Genomic DNA, 18,913 nt, shown 5'->3' with positions numbered 1-18,913 from the left:
TATAATAATAATCAGGCAAGTCTGGTCTCTCAGATATCCAGAGTTCTTTGTGCCTTACCTGTAATAGCAGGCTCTTGTGACATCAGTGACAGGAGGACCATTTCCATAGCGGCAGTCATTCTGAGGTCAGTCAGGTACGAACATTTTCAGACTGGAGAGCTGGCCTGTCAACAAAATTCTATATATAGAAACACGTGGGAGAGAAAGCAGCTCTTTGATCCCTCCGCTCCCTCGATCCCAACAGTCCATCGCAGATTTCGCCCACTTACCCTCCCTCCTGACATGCCTCTGTACTTTCACACACCTGTTTGTCTCTATCAGCTCGACTTTTTGTTTTTTGCCCACAGAGCTGTCCGTTAAGTTGAGAGGACGCTCTAGACTTTGCGTGGCCTGTGGCACGGTGAGACCTATTAGTTTGAAAAGTCTAAGAGTACACATATGTACTCCCGCTTTCCCTCTCACACCCTCTCTCTCTCTTTGTGTCTCTCTCTGGCTGTGAGCCTGAAGGCACCTCTTGGGAATAGCCATGGTAATTGCTCCAGTGTGTTGTCGGGCATAAAATCTGCAGCTATGTTTCTCAGCAAGCTTATCAGTGCAAACCTGTAATCCTGAGCCTATATAGCAAACCATCTACCTGTTTGTCTAACTCAATGCCTTGAGGCTTTTGGAAGTTCAGCGTGTGCGTCCTTTGATTTGATTATATTTATTTTTTAAAGCACAAATTTCTTTTTTTGCCAATAATCATCTTGTATCCTAATTATATGACTTCCAATCTGCTGTTGTTGCAGTTGTACACATTAAAAGCCATATGTCCATCAACAAGAGAGCTGAGAAAGAGACAATAGAGTTTAAACAGGAACGTAGCGACATCATAATGAAGTGAAATGTAAAGATAAAAAATAAAATAAAATTAAACTGACAATTAAAAGACACCAAAGTAAAATAACATGTGAGATTCCATACATGTAAAATGCATTTACAGTATGCTTTCCATGGGTTTACAAATATGCTGTGTAGTATACACAAATAGCGCACATTAAACAACTGTACCTATATTAACATATGATATGGAGGAGGCCAAAAACCCCCAAAGCAAAAAACAAAAATTTATAGAAATATTCTGTATTCATGTTTTTCCAGTCTCTCTCAAGAAGTCTTCACATCCTGCTGTTGAGTCAGACATTTCTAGTCTAATTAATTGGAGGCAGGGATTACACTTATAGCCATTTCTGTATAATGACTTTCTTCTGCAGTTAATATTTCTGACCACTAACTAATGACTCCCTTCCTTGCCAGATACAACAGTTTTCTATTTGGTACCTTATATATGTTACCTGGTAAAAAGATGTTGCCTTGATTGATTTCATGCTTCAATTTGGTTCAATATGGGGAGCTCTAAAGCTTGACTCAGTATTTTCTTATGCATTACAAATGAGATACAGGAGGATATTTGATATACGCTAGCAGAGCACGGCTCAAAGGGGCTGCTGAATTAAAAACATTTTTTTTTTTTTAGTATTAATTTGAAACCTTATATACAGTAGCACACAGTGAAGTAAACATTATGTGAAATGTGTGGTGAAGTCCTAGATGTAAACGACTGTTAACAGGATGTGGTTCTCATCCCCTGCTGCCACTGATAGGAAGACCATCTCCGCAGGTGGGCAGTTTACGTGTGTGCATTTTCACTGTACACATACCGAGTCTCCTACTCACACACATCGCTGCCTACTGAGACACGCAGTCGTCCGTGTGTGAAATAGAGCATAGCCCTCCGAAGAAGCGATAATAGGGCTTTCACATTCTCACCATGGGGCTGTCCTGTGACAGCCTTTCCTCCTCTCAGATGATGCCGAGGGTCTCCACACGCTTTATCTGTGACGCCATTAGTTAAGCTGTAAAGCAGTTTGGTTTAAGCGTGTGTGTTCCTGTGTGTGTGTGTGTGTGTGCACTGGCGGGGGTGTACGTACATGAGATGAAAGTGAGAAAGATGCAGTACTGTGTGCTGTATGAACTCTCTTTTCCATCCTTTTTTTCCACTCTTTCAGCGTGTGTGATCTGGTATGCCGACACACAAATACATCCTCAATTTCTTTATTTCCTCCCCTCTCACCTGAATCATCTGTATCAGAGAAAAAGAGACTTTTTGTGGTATCACAGAAGAGAACAACTGTTCGTCTTTCTGCCACAGTATCCGAGCTTAATTGGCATCTCTGACACACGCTGGCAGGGGCTCGTCTCATGGCTAATTGCCTTTTCGTGCTGTGAGACTTCGGCTCGTACGAAAAATGTCAGGATCCAGACACGCAGTTTGGCTGTGAGCTGTTGCCATAGTGCCAATGTAACCTCACAATTGCTAGAAAGCCTTAATTAATGTGGACACATGCTTGCATCATTGAAATTATTTGTCATCTGTTCCAAAACCGTAACTACTGTCTCCATTAATACTTTTCCCAACCTGAATCTAAATCCTAGTTCTAGTCTTATCCTAAGACCTTTCAATAAATTAACCCTATGTTCACATTTTGTGTTTTTAACAAAGTGGTCATCCTCATACTGCTTCACACCTTTTTAAGTACAATCTAGTCGAAGGTACAACATTTTGCATTACAGCTCTTCCATCTGTGAAGGTGACTTTCTAAAACAGGCTGCAGAGATGTCGGAAGAGGCGATGCTAATAACGTGGTCGAACATATTCAATTTTTAATGAAACTTGAAAGCTCGGGATGACTATCCCTCCTGGAGCAGTAATGAATTCTCCCCCTTCTCTCAGTTTGCTTACGCAACCTTTGCCTAAACTCTGCCTGGCTGTTCAGTCTCTGCCCGTGTTTAAATCAGGCTGAAACGATGTCATGCTGTGCAGGGGAAGTTTCAGGTAGTGTGTGTGTGTGAGCGTAAAAACGGAGTAGCACATCATCCCATGAACACAGACACACACAGATAGCTTCAAAGGCTGGGTGTAGCGGTGTTTTGAAAAGCAGGGAAGTGTCTCAACACCCCATTTAGAAGTCAGTCTGACAGCATATGACACAACATACCAAACACTGGACCTTTGAAATACATTTTCCAAATGTTGTTTTCATTTGGCAATTTGGGTTCTCTTTTGCTACATCAAAAACAAAATGATCTCTCCTTAGAAGTGAAGGACCAGTGCATTATAGCACTACTTCAAAATAAATATGGCTTATATTGCCCTGTGTAACCAGTGGAAACCCTCGCTGTTGAGTTTATTCTGTCTCTGTGCTGAGCTCTGTTAATCAGCATGACTGACCCTCTCTATTACTTAGCTGCTCGATACTTTTTACTGCTACCAACCCCAATTAGTATGAGCTAATTAAGCCCTAATTTACTCATACATATTAATAAATACTCTCAGGAAGTCTCAAATACGCTTTTTCAGTCACATTTCTTATGCCTGTCATATATCTATAGAGTACAGCCTTTTTGCTAATCAGGAAATGCTAGATAAACTGTCTAATCACTGTTTAATATGTTCAAACTCTGTGAGCATATTTTTCATTTTTTATAGATAATGTGTGTGAGCTGCTGAGTGTCATCTGTCTTCTCCTGTGACAGTAATTCCTTCGTTCATTTTTCCTCTTTTTTTTTTTTCCTCCTTCATGGCACATGTCAGTGTCCCCATGGGAAAAGATGCATTCATTGTCTTGCTGTGTGTCTGAACTAATTATTGCTCTACGCCAGTTAGTAATTTTGGACAACATTTACTCCATCTGCTAAGTATTGCATGAACTGTGCTCACTTTGCAACCCAGTTACTGCACAATTAGCCTCCATTTGTGTGTGTGTGAGGGCGGGCTGAGATCTAATGACTTTGGCCTTGTGGCTCAGGTAGGAGGGTTCAGTTGCTCACAGCTGGGTTTCCATTAAGAGTTTATGCTCTGATCTCACTCCTTTTTTTAAAAAGTTTTTTGTTGCAGTTGATAGGTTGCCAATAGGTGGCGTTATGACCTCATTTTGGGGCCAGTTTGGTGAACGGTTGAGTGTCCATCAGGTCTTCTTTAATGTGATTCCACATTATTTTCTGTTTCTCCACCATTCCCTTGCCCAATCCCTTGCACTGAATATTTTTTATCTTTGTGACCACCTTATTCATACATTTGAATGTTAAAAAACTCACACACACACTGTTCATACGGACCCTGTGGAATGAACAGTTTCAGTTGACCTGCATTCACCATCTGTTCAGGTCTCCAGCTGGACACCATGCATACTTAACACATGTTGAAATGTCATCCCCGCCCCTAGCCTTGTCTACTGCATACTAGCAGATATGAACTCCTCTTCACTGCTCTGAATATACTTAAAATGTCTACTTGGTGTGTGTGTGTGTGTGTGCGTGCGTAGTTACACAGAAATTGGAATGAAATGGCTCACTGAGAGTGGGAGAAAGAGGGTTGGTCTCCTGGATTTGTTCTTACTGTAGCTGCTGGAGGCTTTTCCTTCATCCTTATGGCAGTGCTCTTGAGTACAGTGTCATTATATTGAGCCACACACTGATTTTCAGCTCATGTATTTGTAGTAAGATTTGAAAGGTTCATGCTTGACATTGAAACTGAAATTGATTTTTTTTTCTTGCCCATGAGTGCTAGAAATTAGCCCTTACTGAACATCTACTGGGATGTAAATTTTTACATGAAATAGCCCTTCATGTTACACTGGGGAGCCAATTTTAAAGAGGCACTCTCACACAAATTAGTTTATTCCTCATAGTTAGTACTATTCAGCCTGTGAAAATTGTCGTATTATATGCTCTGTGGCTCTGGAGGAGCTTTGTCCAGTCTGAGAAAAATAACTTGGATGATGTCATCATGAAGTCACCAGGGTTATCTCAGTTTGGGCTAGAAAGCCTGCATTACAAACTGGGGGTGTGAAGTTTGAAAGATGTGTGTGTTTAACAGGAAGGAAATGTAGGATCCAGCCCTTTTTGAGCTTGACCCGTACTAGGGACTATATGTTGGCCTCTTCCCCTTTAGATAGATAGAAACATTATTGATCCTGAGGGAAATAATGTGCACTCACCTTCCTTTAAAGGATAGGTTTACAATTTTTCAAGTCTGTCTTAAAACAATGGTTGGGTGCCCAAATGAATACTGAGACATGTTTTTCTTGCTATAATCATTCCCCCTGTTCATACTGGCCATTAAGAGATCCCTTCATAATGCACTTTCAATGTTAGTGATGGGGGACAAAATCCACAGCCTTTCTTCCACACAAAAATGTATTTAAAGGTTTATCTAAAGCTAATACAAGGCTTTGACCATCCAAATTAGTCAAATCAATTCAATGTCTTTAAAGTTAGTCTTTTTAGTGCCAAATGTCCTCTTTTTGTTACGATCCTTCCTGAACAGGAAAACACTGTCCATTGACAACTCACACAGAAAGAGGAAATTTTTTACTAAAAAGACTGTAGCTGTGGGAGATATCCTTTTTATTTGACTAACACAGACTGCTGAACCTTCATCATATCTTTAGATAAACTTTTAAATACATTTTTGGTCAAAACAAGGGCTGTGGATTCTGTCCCCCATACATTGTACAAAGATGCAAACTCCTCACCTTTTGTTGAAAATTCACTGTTTTGAGATTAAAAATGGTCACCTATGTGATTTGTGTATATCCGAGGAGAATTGGTCAGTTTTAACTTCAGCAATACAAATCCTTGCTTTGGAGCACAGGATTCCAATTATGTGGTTTGGAGCCCTCTAAACCCTGAGAACCTCTAATGCACCTCTTGAAGGGTGTCTTGTGCGTGACCATGGTTTGATTTCTGTTGTTTCCTTCGTGGTCATAGAATTATTTTTTTCATAGTTTTATTGTAGTTTTATTATAGTAAACAAAGAAAAATGTTTGAATTCACGTTTGTATTTATGTTACTTGTCATATGTAATTATGCATATAAACTAGATGCTTTTTATGAATTTTACCAGTTACATGCCTGGTAGTGGAAGAATATTAATAGCATTAATAAAGAAGCTACTTTTAGCAGATTTCCAACATAATTTTTTATCTTGTTGATCTTGTTTTTGTCTTGTTGATGTATTCACCTCCCACATCTATTGATTCCATTTATGTGTTTTATGTAGGGTTGTTTTACCCCATAGTGGATGTTAGAATTAGTTTTCAGGTAGATGCAAATATGTTTTAAAGTAATAAGAAATGAGCATATAAAACAAATATGTTTTCTCTATTCACACAATGTTCTCATCTTTTTTACCCCTTACCTGTTTGCATACCTGATTGTAAGCACATTTTGAGGGGATCTTAATGGTCAATATGAACAGGAGTAATGATTACAGCAAGCAAAACCTGTTTCAGTGTTCATATGGGCACCTGACTGTTGTTTTTAGACTGACTTGAAAAATTGTGAACCTATTCTTTGCTGTGTATTAGCCTTTATTAAGATTATTGTGGTCAATTAATATACATTTCTGGATTAGAAGGTGAACTGGAAAATGATCACTAACTCAACTGTGCAACTGCAATTTTCATACACACATACAGTATCCAAGGATGGAGTAGAAGAAAAAAACCCAGCACCTTCTCCATTCTGTTTCACCTTGTGTATATAGTCCTTCACAGTGGCAATGATTCATTTTATTTCCAATGACCCTCAGCATTCTTCAGCTTTGTCTCTCTCCACTAAAAGCAGTAGTGGGCAACACTCATGGCAGAGGGTCACATTGATCTCATTGCCCCACTCAATATTGTGCTTCATGCCATAAGCAGGGCACATACTTTTCAAATAATTGCAATTTCACCTCAGCTATGACTCAAATTGGTAAAAGGCACAAAGTAGGGGATAGAACATTGGAAAATACAATAGGAGCAGAGAAAATAGAGATTCTCTGAAATAAACAAGAGTGGTATTGAGACAGACACTGAATGAAATGAAACTGAGACTCCTAAAAGGCTTTTGCTATATTGTGTTTTAGATAGAGACGTATTGTATGTGATTGTTATTCTTGCTCCATTCTCTAAAGCAAGATTACACTGCCCAAGCTGTTTTTGTAGGAAGAGCATTAAAAATGCCTTCTGACTCTTTTTTTATATTCCATTTCTCATCTTTGCTCTCTCTCTTCCTCTCTGTAGGTTTCTAAAAAGGTTGCTGATCTCATTCTGGAGAAACAGCCTGCTTATGTCAAGGTAAGCTACCAGTGTCAACTTAAGGTAACATTAAAGAAATGTTTTTTCTTTTCTTGTCCCACGCAGTCATCTCACTTAAATTTCATTGCAAAATACATTGCTTATGTGTGTCATATTGGGGATTTTTTTGCATCTTGTCTCAAATTATGACATGTTATAATTGGGTATCAGGTTATTTTGATACTGTGTCATCTTGTGTCGACTGCTAACTGCCATCCAGATGAGGTAAAATTTTCATAACCATTGCAGTAGGAAAGAAGGAAGTGGGGCAATAATCCCGTTTTTTTTCAGAACCCCACTACGTTCTGAATTAAAACTTAAGTCCATAAAATCCCTTCGTTGATTGTCTAGTGATGTTGCAATGAACTGAAATGAACCAGTGTGTGTGTGTCTTTATATCAAGTAAGCTGTTATTCAGTCTATTTTGGTCAGACCCAGTGGAGACCAGAGATTACAGGAGACCATATTTGCTGTAGTGATGAGTCAGAATAATTCTTTGTACTGATTTTATTCATTTGACAGTAGTGAACCGCTGTAAAACTGATACATCGTCAATCTGTTTAGAAATGAATCCTGCAGCAAAAGTAACATTCTTGATCCTTCAAACATTAAAGTCACAAATAGTTTGCTGAACCCAATGCCGTACGGAAAAGGAGAGGAATGACTCTGTTACTTCTTTGTGACTGACTGGTGCATTATCAGTATCTGTCAGGACTAAGTAAACATATCTGTGTGTTAGTGTACTGTATGTAATTTGTGGCTGCATCAAGTGAGCTTCAAAATCACTGGGAAGGACGGCACCAAATATTTGTGTACATGCCAAAATGCCTACATGTGTGTTTTTATTTTTTCGTTCTATATAAATGAGTTGGTCTTTTGATTCTTTTTGAGAAAGGTATTAACATATAATCTTTGCATTTAATCAGTGAAGCTTTGATCGCTACAACACGCAGCAGACCAGTGACAGCTCTAACAAATATGGTATGAAGTGAAATTGCAGTCAAATTACTCCCATTGTCAAGCCATCTGAAGGTTGGTCTATGAATAGTAAATTGATCATTATTTCTGTGACCCTCCCTGTGACTCCGAGAGTCAAAATGACAGCAGGGCTTATTAGTAGACTTTGCCAAGGATTTCAGGGGCATTTCCATTGACCCATCTTGGCCCATATTCAGTTGGTCTACAGATGCCCTGTGGAGTTCAGAGGGCACTTCAGTATCTACATACGCTGCATTAATATCACAATGACTCGCAAGACAGATTTTCACTACTTTCACTGCTTACTACTACTGCGATTTCCTAGCATACAGAAGGACTTAGAGACTTAAAAGAAATCAAGTTTAAGGACATACATGTCTCTTAATTTGCAGATTTCTTTAGTATATATGACCTGTGCCAAATATGCTTTATGGAAAATGAGAACAAAATGGGGACAAACATCTACAAGGCCCCTCTCACTGTGCTGGTCTGCAACATACCTGCTATATGAAGAGTATCATTGCTTTTATACCTACTACTTTCTCTACTATTTTTCTTCCCCAACTCTCCTTATCTCCTTACTGTGATATTTCATCAAACATGTACACAGAAGCATGCACTACCACAGAAACACACAGTCGTAGGGCACAATGCTGCCTTTCTGCAATGCGTGCGTGCTGTGCTGTGTATAACACACATCAGTGGACTCATAAATTGTGCAGACACACATGCTTCTCCTGGCTTAGAGCTTGAAATGATGGCCCGCTAAGCATCTGATGTGATTCATAGCTATGTAGTGACCAACCTCTCTTCTGTTGGGGCCTGTGTCTGATCACTGTTGTTGCCCTACAGTGACTCATGGCCTCCCCTTGCACTCAGAAAGGATAAAAAGTGTGATCAAGCTACCTCGTGGAAGGTTACATGGAGGCCAGAGCCATTATCTTCTGATTCATATATAGCAGTTGATCACTAAATGTATGTTTTTCACGTGCTCCCATTTTGCTTGCCCTGTCTTTCATTTGTCTACCTCTGCACTTGAGTTTGGTCATTTAAAGTTGACAGATGTAATATTATTTTCCATGAGTTGCTGGAATAAAACAATAAAACAGGTAGTGGGGTGATTTAAAAATAACTGCCCTCTCTTATCACCCCAGTTTAAAAGAGGCAGTTTAGAATTGAGTGGCCAAACTTCACGTCCTTCGACTTGTCAGGAAAGAGAGATCACCTTGCGGTAGTCCAAGCTGTAATGAATTTGCAGCAGGTAGCCCTGACTAGGTCACTCAACACCATTGCAAAGTAATGGACTTGCACTGGTGTTCAATTATTTTCCACTGGAAACACTTATTCATCACAGTCACTGCATGTACCTTTGTTTGTGTTCCCTAGTTCCTTTTAAAAGAGATTGGTAATTTGTCCAACCTTGGTGGTCATACCTACCAATTACAAGGAGGTCTTAAGGCTGTTTCATTGGAGGGACTAGAAATTGACAGGAAACGGATGTGGCAGGATGGCTAATATGTGTGGAGATATGCGGGTATGCTCACATATCCTTTAGGTAATTATGTGTTAATATGGAGAGACACAAAATTACTATATATGAAAAAATGCAAACTCCAGGTGAGGGTCCATGCAGTCCTAAATGCCATCCAACTTTGTTGTTCATTCACCGTACTGTAAAAAGTTATTTGAGCAGGGTCCAAACTATTAGAATGTGCAGGCGGGATGTGGACAGGGAGCCAGTGTATAGTCAATGTGCATGAGGGTTGCAGGGAAGACCTCTTATGAATATATGAATGAAAAGGCCTGAAAAAAAATCTCCCTTGCCACTAAACATCTCTTTCTCCTCGACCTTCACTTCCCACACCAGGGCTTGTGTTTGTGGACGTTGTAGGAGTTGGGTTGTATTGTTTAATTGCACTTGAGCAGGGTCACCTTTCCTGTATGTGTGCAGTACATCCTCATCTATACATGCATTTGTGTTCTCATAGTGGACTAAAGCCTCTCTTTACTTTAAGTCTTATTCTATGTAATGTTTTGCAAGATTATCTCAATCATTCATGCTAGCCATTTAACCTCTTTTATCCACGGAAACCTGATCGACCAAATGTCCAACATTGTGCACAGTTAGGGTATTTCCTCTTACACAAGCTAAACTGATTGAGCCATATGTTTGTTAGGTTAACTGTAGCTTACAGACAGGTTAGACAACTCAGAGCAGCGGTATATTAACAAATTGTAGCCTAAGGCTACATATTGAGCACTCAGCATGGTGAGCATGTGATTCTGTTTGAAGCTGCATGTGTGTATTAAGGCCAAGGTGTCTCAGTTTCTATTGGATACAGGGTAGAAATGGCTCCTTCCTTGACCGGCTTGCTCCTGAGTGCATGTTTTTTTGTAACTACACTGAATGTTCTTGACTGTTGAACTGAATTAAACCAGCCAAACTACTTATTGATATGCAAGTCAGCGATTGATTCATTTTACAACTTGGACTTTCCGTCACTTTCATGATATTGGTGAGGTCAGGAGTTTGGGATTTTACTGTGAGACTGATGCCTATGCATTAAACAGCTTGAATCCTTTCACTGTGAACTTTCTGACGAGTCTGGCTTCAATGAATTTGGCTCTATTACTAAGTCTAGACATTGTACTGGTCTACAGTTGTTAACGGTGTGTGTGCTAAAGACACTACACTGTTCCCAGTGTGTAAATCAATCTAGTGGATTCAGTGTCTAAATTATTCCTCAGCTGAACCTGGTGAGTCAGCCCAGTCTCAGCCAGTTCCTGCTGCGTAGCGAACAAGGGCAAACTCTGAGGACACATTTTAATGCACGTCTGAATGTACAAAGACCGCTCTAGCACCTTCATGCATTAATAAGGTGTTCTCACTAACAAAAAATGAGTTGCAAAGGCATCAATGTGAGTGTTTTATCAAGTCCATGTTTCCCTTGACCATGTAAAATCAAAATTTTGATGGAGATGTTCAGAGTGTTGGCTGTACTAACACTTGGCACCAATACCAGTATCACATTTGTAACATTTGTAAAAGTATTCATGGAATTATTTTTCTGGATAAATATAAAGGCATGGTAATGTTAGCTAACAGAGCCAATTTCATAGTTGCTGAGTGGAAATGCTTAAGAGTCGCATGGTAAATATCCCCTCAGAGAAAACCCTTTCTATTGAATCAACCTTTGCAAACCGTTGGAGTACTTGTCAAGGTCTTCGTCAACACTCAAGATCATGAGGGGAGATTGGTTTGAATGGGATCATTGATCTCGTATCCACAGCTGAAGTGCCACTTTGATGTTGTTGTTATTTTTTTTATTACCGTTGAAAATTAATTTCCCCAGACTATATTCCGTTGGTAAAAGGTTGTTTTATATCTGACAGTGTTAAGAGGACATTTTTGTGAACACTGGACCTTTTTTTGTGGAGGGGTGATGGAACATTAAAAAAAGAAGATCAAAGAACAAGCCTCTCCCACCTCAGGCATGACATCTGGCAGATCAAGAAAATAAAAACAAAAAAGAGGATGAGAAAAGTTGAAAATATAACAGCAATACAATTTGTCCCTCGGTTCTGAATTGGCTGAGGGGGTATTTGTTCTCTGTAGGGGTCATTGAAGTGGCATAATAACTGAACTCTCGGAGCAAAGTGCTCATTGATCCTTCGCTAAATGTCAAAGCTCTGAAGAAATAAAGGTTTTCTATGAATTTCTGTGTGTTTTTGTTGTCTTGAACTACAGTTCATTGCACTTCTGCGCTGATGATACGTGCCTCACAATAATAACACCATCTCTGATATCTAACTTCATTAAATTTTCACAGCAGGATGCACCTCACAGAAGAGCGCCCTGATATACAATATGTGTGCATGAGCATTGCTATTAATGTGTATGGAGAGCTTAGTGGGGAAAGTGATTTGCTTGGTAAATGACATCATTAGAGACATTTCTCACTGACAGCACTGCACATGAACCAGTCAAACAATATCTTTGTGTCCTACAGGTATTACAAGAACAGAAGATGTTTTCTTAGCACCCAAAAAAAAGACATTTGAACAAAATTAGTGCCAAAGAATATTCCAGGGAATCTTTAAAAAAGTACCTTTTGAAATGTCTTGGTATTTATACATAGGCTGCCTTGTCTTTTATAATAATTTTTACTGCTAACTTTTTGCTTGTTCACAGGAACTGGAGAGAGTGACAGCATTACAGACCAACCTGCAGCTGGCAGCTGTCATTTGCACTAATGCGAGGAGGTAATAGTGTTCTATTATACACTTTATATAAATGAAATAGCTATTGAAATAGGCCATTCATACTCCATCTGCATACTAAGTGTTTTTGTCAGAACCTAGATAACTGTGTCTTCCCTTCATATGTTTTCAGCCTGTCAATATTGTCACAAATGACAAATTGTACTGTTTTGTTTGCCTGTGAAATGAACTTGCCACTACACATGATACTATATGTACTGACTCTGATAACATACAACATTTCTCTTGTATAAGGATTGTTGTTGGCAATATGACAGGAGATGTTTGTATTCCTAAAACTTCGCATGGTAACAGTTAAGTGTATATTGCAGTGTTACTTTAGCCCAATTATTTTAACATTTTGGAAGTTGAAAAACGGACATCATGACCTACCCCTCTAGGTGGAGCTGGAATATTGAAAGATTAAAATATTCATACAAGTTTTGTCCAAAATCACATATATATTTCATCTTTGGCTGGTAAAATAGGTTTCTGGTGCATTAATTGCAACAATGACTCTAAAGAAAAAGTACAACACTACTATGTATTATTCTGTTTAGTAATATAGATCCAGTTACATCAGTTCTGGACCTATTCTGTACTTAATACAGAGATATACTTCTCACCACAACGTATTGGACTTCTAAATGCTTGTTAAACATAGTATTATGAACCCGTATTGAGCGCTATGTTCTCTCTGCTCTGTGACTTTTTTCTTAAAGGCAACTGAGTGTGGCAAAGGAAGGATTCACAGAGGCCAGCCTGGGCCTATTGGCCAATCAGAGAAGACGACAACTGCTGACAAGCCTGCTTAAGTCGCTGAGGACCATCAAGACGCTGGTAAAGTTAACACACAAAAACACAAACTCATTCCTAGCCACGTTAGACCAACTTTAAACCACAAGTAGTTAAGAAACTCCTGTTTAAGTGGCAGTAAGATGCTGAATCCATTCAGGCTCCAGGAGTGTTTTTCTGTCATTTAGCCTGACCTTTGACCATCTAGAGACTTTCCTTTTATTAATTAATTGTGTAAAAGTTGTTTATGTAGTGAACACACCCATAATTACATTACAGTTATTTTTGTACTATTATTGTCGACGACTGTACTTTTCTGACCTGCAGCATAATGCAAGTACCCTGTAATTCTGAGGGAAGTTTTTTATTCACTTTTCAGTGTTTCTTTTCTTTTTTTTCGGATCCTCTGGGAATCTGACGTACTCTTTGCAAGACTCAACACTGAACTGTTTGTCTGAAATGCCTTAAGAGACACTGCGTGGTGGGTCACCATTGTGACATAAATCAACTGGTCTTCCTCACCTGATTTAAAGATTGCAGTTAATTTTAATGATTTTTTTTTTTTTTTTTTTTGCTTTTAGAATTTTCTTGTACAATAATCATTATAATACAAAAAATACATTCAACAACGTGGTCACAGCTCAAAATCATGTAACTAGTGTTGAGCTAGTTTTCACTCAATATTTTGGCCTGTTTGTGATTTTCTTGCGTGTTCATGTCTCGCTCTTGTCATTCTTCCCCTCATAGCAAAGAACAGATGTAAGACTCAGCGAGATGCTTGAGGTAATCCCCCCTACACACACACACACACACAAGCACACTAATACACATGTGGAGATATATTTAAAGTTGACTTCAAAGGTCAAATTTTAGTAGGGATTCTGCATTGAAAGCCATTTATAAAATGTTCACAGACTATACTGTACATGAAATACCAGTGAATATGCTGTATTTTATTTTTTTTTTTACATGCCATTAAATGACCTCACTTCTGTGTTGCTCCAGGAGGAAGATTATCCAGGTGCTATCCAGCTCTGTCTGGAATGCCAGAAGGCTGCCAGCACCTTCAAACACTACAGCTGCATCAGGTACAGTGTGAACAGATTGATCGAGTGGTATTTAGTCATATCCAAATGGGAGAAGGCATGGTCTGTATTTTCTACGGGTGGAAAATATTTTAATCTTTATAGATTAGAATATGATTTAAATGTGATTAGTAGTATTATTCTGAAATCATCTGATGTCAACTCTATTTCAGTACAAGAAACTGGCCTCCTTTTAAGTATTGAAGCTATCTTTTCATCTAATTGCAGATCGAAGAATGCTATAAGTTTTTGTTTTCACCATGTTTTCTCCCAAGGTTGGAATTGAATTGCTTTGCTCTGAAAAAGTCTTATTAAGGGGCTTTTAAATGCCTCTTATTTTGTTCGTTGTCATTTCCTTGCGGCAGTGCCATTACACCAGCTATGACGTTAAAGTAGTTTTTACCATCTGCCAATATTGTCAATAGGCTTTTAGCTTTAGAAAAGTCTACAAAGTCTCAGTGAGTGTAAGTAAACACTGTTGTTTGGTGCTGGAGTGTTTGGAATGTTTGAACGCAGCTGCTGGCTTGAAGCATATTATAGCTTATCTCTTATCGTGAAGGCTTTTAGTTCTAAGGTAGTTGCTGAATCAAAAGGTATCCAGTTACAAGATAAAGAGAGACATGCAGACGGCTGCCCAGTATTCTATATGGCCACTATTACACTGCTTTATACACTATTATACTACTATTATATGTAGCTATTATAGTAAAAAGTATGGGCACTGGTGTATATATTAACCTGTCCTTTTATTCCAAAAGTCGTACAAGAAAGCAAAAGACAATAATAAATCCCTGAAGGGCGGGAGTGGATGAACCTGATTAACGAGTAGCTGCCCATACAGGACGCTCTTTGAAGTAAAGCGAACGTGCCCGCAAGGAGGCAGGGATAATTTCACTGGTCGACACTACACCTGGCCTTCTATTAGTTGAGAGTTTTTTGACAGGATGGTTGCACAAAAAATCTGTGAGCAGACGTTTCACAAGTGCACAGAAGAAGCCTGGGTGTGAGGAGAAGTGCTGAAGCAGGTGCAGGAAATCTGTGCAAACAACAATACATCTGAGGGCAAGCATACAGTTTGAGCAGAAGCAGAGCAAATCTAAGCGCAAGCTGTGGCTATTTGAGAGCAAGAGCAGGGTTTGAGGGAAAGAATTACAAAATCTGAGCGTGAAATCAATAAATAATGCTCTCAAATTGAAAGACCTCTTGAATAAACATAGGAAAAAAGCCCCATAGAAGTGAGTTGATGTCACCAGTAACACTAACAAGACTCGCTTACCACAGAATATTAACAGAGCTAAAAGGAAAAACAATGGGTCTCTGGCTGTTACGATGCTGTTTGACTGACAGATTGACTGCTGGGAAATGCTGATCAGTAAGGAAAATTCCTCCCATTCCTCACTCCCACTTGCAGCTGCTGTTTATTTGCGTGGATATCACTTGTCTTCACTTGTCATTAACAGCTTGGCATGTCCATTCAGTGATACTCGCTGAATGTACTGGTTTTTTTTGCAGCTGAATGACAGTAGAGGATGGCGGTGTGCAGAACGGATCCACTTTGTTTTCCCACCAATTGTACCTCCCACTGTAACAAACCAATCAGCCAGGAAATGCGACCGTGATCATCAGTGTCGCCGTATCCATATGCGGTCCAGATGTGTTAGCAAACTTGTGTCGGTGACAGCTGGATAGAAATTCGATTGCCCTCCTCACCTGTGCTTTCCTTTGCAATATGCTAATACCACTTTAGCAATGGTCTTTAACATTAGTGCATTGATCACACATCTGTCATGCTTTGCATTAGCATGCAGCTCTCTGCCCAAAATTGCTAGAACCTAGACTGCCGCATCACCGCCTCTATAAGCAGCTAGTTGCCGGTCTGATGCACTCTGATTTAATCTTGTAGCAATGTTTTTCCATGCACCGCTGAATGCCCGACATGGAGGCTTTGTTTCATTCCTGACCTTTCTTTCTTCCTGTCCCTAACCCTTTAAAAGTCAATATTGTTTTCCCAAGAAAGCAGTTACACAGCCTCATGCCCTGCCGTGGTCCATTTTCATCAGGTGGTCCACATGGGCAGCTATAGGGCAGCTTAGAGACCCCTCATGTCAGCACAGTGTTCATAAACAGTGAACCTGCTCCTGGCCAGAGAAAAACAAAGCTGCTCAAGGCTAGGTTACAGAGTAATGAATGAATGAGTAAATGAGAAAAGATGTTGGGTCAGTAATAAATTATGGTAATACCTACATAAATCATAGAATACATTCCATTCGGGATTGGGTGTGTATGATTAGCAATCATCCTTGTTTTGTTTTTTTTTAAGAACGTCCTTGATTTGTTTTCTTCTTTACATCATTAGAATTCAGCCTGGAAGAAATCATGAAAGACATAAGATCTACAACATCAATTCATGTTAGCTTCTCATCTACCTAGGGCTGCAACTAACGGTTATTTTCATGTTCAATTAATCTGCTGATTGTTTTCTTAATTAACTGATCAATCATATTGTCTATAAAATGTCAGAAAATAGAAAAAAATGCATGTTGTAATTTCTTAAAGCTCAAGGTGACATCTTCAAATGTCTTGTTTTGTCTGATCAACATTTGAGAAGCTGCATTTTTGCTTAAAAAAATTACTAACACGATTATTAGATTATCTAAATAGTTGCTGATTAATTTTCTGTTGATTGATTAATCAATGAATTGACTCATTGTTGCAGCTCTACATTTACAACCAACTCTTGCTCCTCACTTTCATTATAGTAATAATAAATGAGAGGTTGTTCTCTGCAGGGTTTATGGATATGAGGATGCAGTATGAGGGACAGCTTGTATATAATGTACTATAATCATTTTATTTTACATCTGAGAATCCTTATGCAAAGCAATGAAAGAAATATGCTACAGGTGGCTTTTATACAGAACATTTCTTACCATTTACAAGCATTTCTTTCCACTTCTAGGATTTAATCCATATATACAAGTAAACTAGTATAACTACAATATACTAGTTATTTTATACCAGTGTGTCAATGGGTTATTCTAGGTGAAGCTCCTCCAGATCTCCACTTCAGCTAATTGCCTCCTTAGTATCCTTAGCAGGTGGTTTGTTCAGGCGTTCTAATCTATTCGAAGGGCAAGGTGGCTCAAGAGGAGCAAAATGTAGAAGAGAGGGCAGCTGCGTTAATTTCTGTGTCATGGATATTCACTGTCTCAAACACACAAGCAATTTTGGTCAGGCTGCCCAACATGATACTGTAAGTGCTGCCGATGTTCACAAAGTTATTCAGAGCCACGCTACCTTCCCTCTCCTCTTTGTGGTTGTTGTATATATTCTTTTGGAGGCTGAGTGGGTGATTGTGTGCCAGTGAAGATCTCCATATTAATCAGCAGGTTCTTAGGGCAGATTCAAAGTCATGTTTGTTACTTTAGTCATAAACTATGTGTTGTTTTGGGGGTGTTTTTTTCACTCTGGCAGCTTGCTTTCACACCTACAAATTGGGCTGAACCAGTGTGCATTTGTGTGAGTGTGCACCAATTAGTATTTTTTTCAGCCATGCTTGTATGTTTGGAAGAAACGAGATAATAAACATTTTTGTTTATTTGCAGCTACAGTTTTTTTTTTTTTTTTCATGATGAGCTCCAGTTATGCAATCATTTCTCCAGTTAACCTGCTTTAGACAGACATGTTATCTTCTTTCCAAATGTTTGGATTTAATTGGATGTGCACATAAACTACTAGATGGAAGAGTCAGTGTAACAGCAGACTCGCACACTATTATTAGTGGACCAGCATATATTATAAATAGCAGTAAAATACTCAGTGTGATCCTAGAAAATTGTATAATAAGTGTGTTTCTAGAATAAGAAATTACCTGAAATACTCTAATTGCCTAATGTTGATTGGACTGCTTTTATGATGAAGTTGGCACAAACCGACAACAGATGCCGGTTGTCTTGTGAAATACAATCAAACAAACAAAAACAGAGGGGAGCCCAACAGAATGGTTGTCTAAGTGTCCTTCGAGAGCCATCTGAAGTTAGTGAGCTGTTGGTGTTAGAGCCCATGTAACCTCGGGGCCCACAACTGAGAGCTCTATCTGTGTAGAAATGGCCACAATTCCACTAGAGATGCCAGAACCAAATGTCTCAATATCACACAAAATCTTGCACTTCAAGAAAACAAGAAAACAATCCAACATTCCCCCAGCTTTGTCTCCAGGCTTTCTTCTTTGAATATTTCTCTTCCTACCCTCTCCTCTTTTAACTCTGCTTCCCAACCTGCATAGTTGTGGCTGCCATTGCCCCTTCTCACTGTGTTTCACTCTTCAAAGCCCTTCCCCTACGACTTTGTTGCTTCTCCGCCTGCCTTGTAACAGTGGGTGACTCATGACTCCGGCAAAAATGGCATTCTCACAAAATCAGAGCATCCGGCCGGATCTACGAAGCCACAGATTGCCTATTTATCGAGTCAGCAAGCCACTGTGGAGGGACTTGCCTCAAGGCCCTGTGGACACCTATTGCCAGTGATAATTGAAAACCAGCTGAACCCCACCCCCTCCCCCTGATTTCCACATAACTCTATTTCAGTCCTCCTGTTCCCAGCAAGGAACAGATTGTGTTTTTTTTTAAAGAT

The 18,913-nt window shown here is 39.3% G+C and overlaps 1 protein-coding gene across 2 annotated transcripts in view; it reads left to right on the top strand.

The window, feature by feature from the left end:
- vps50 (VPS50 EARP/GARPII complex subunit) overlaps positions 1-18,913 on the top strand; it is a 112,379-nt gene that overhangs the window by 12,925 nt on the left and 80,541 nt on the right. For both annotated transcript variants that reach the window (XM_044335477.1, XM_044335478.1), the window contains exons 5-9: positions 7,110-7,163; positions 12,334-12,404; positions 13,124-13,241; positions 13,944-13,979; positions 14,202-14,284. In XM_044335477.1, the coding sequence (XP_044191412.1) occupies positions 7,110-7,163; positions 12,334-12,404; positions 13,124-13,241; positions 13,944-13,979; positions 14,202-14,284 (362 nt within the window). The remainder of the gene's footprint in view (positions 1-7,109; positions 7,164-12,333; positions 12,405-13,123; positions 13,242-13,943; positions 13,980-14,201; positions 14,285-18,913) is intronic.

The sequence above is a fragment of the Thunnus albacares genome, chromosome 19, assembly GCF_914725855.1.
Source record: "Thunnus albacares chromosome 19, fThuAlb1.1, whole genome shotgun sequence".
Classification (NCBI taxonomy): domain Eukaryota; kingdom Metazoa; phylum Chordata; class Actinopteri; order Scombriformes; family Scombridae; genus Thunnus; species Thunnus albacares.
The sequence above is the reverse complement of the archived record's forward strand: the minus strand, read 5'-3'. Positions and strand labels throughout refer to the sequence as shown.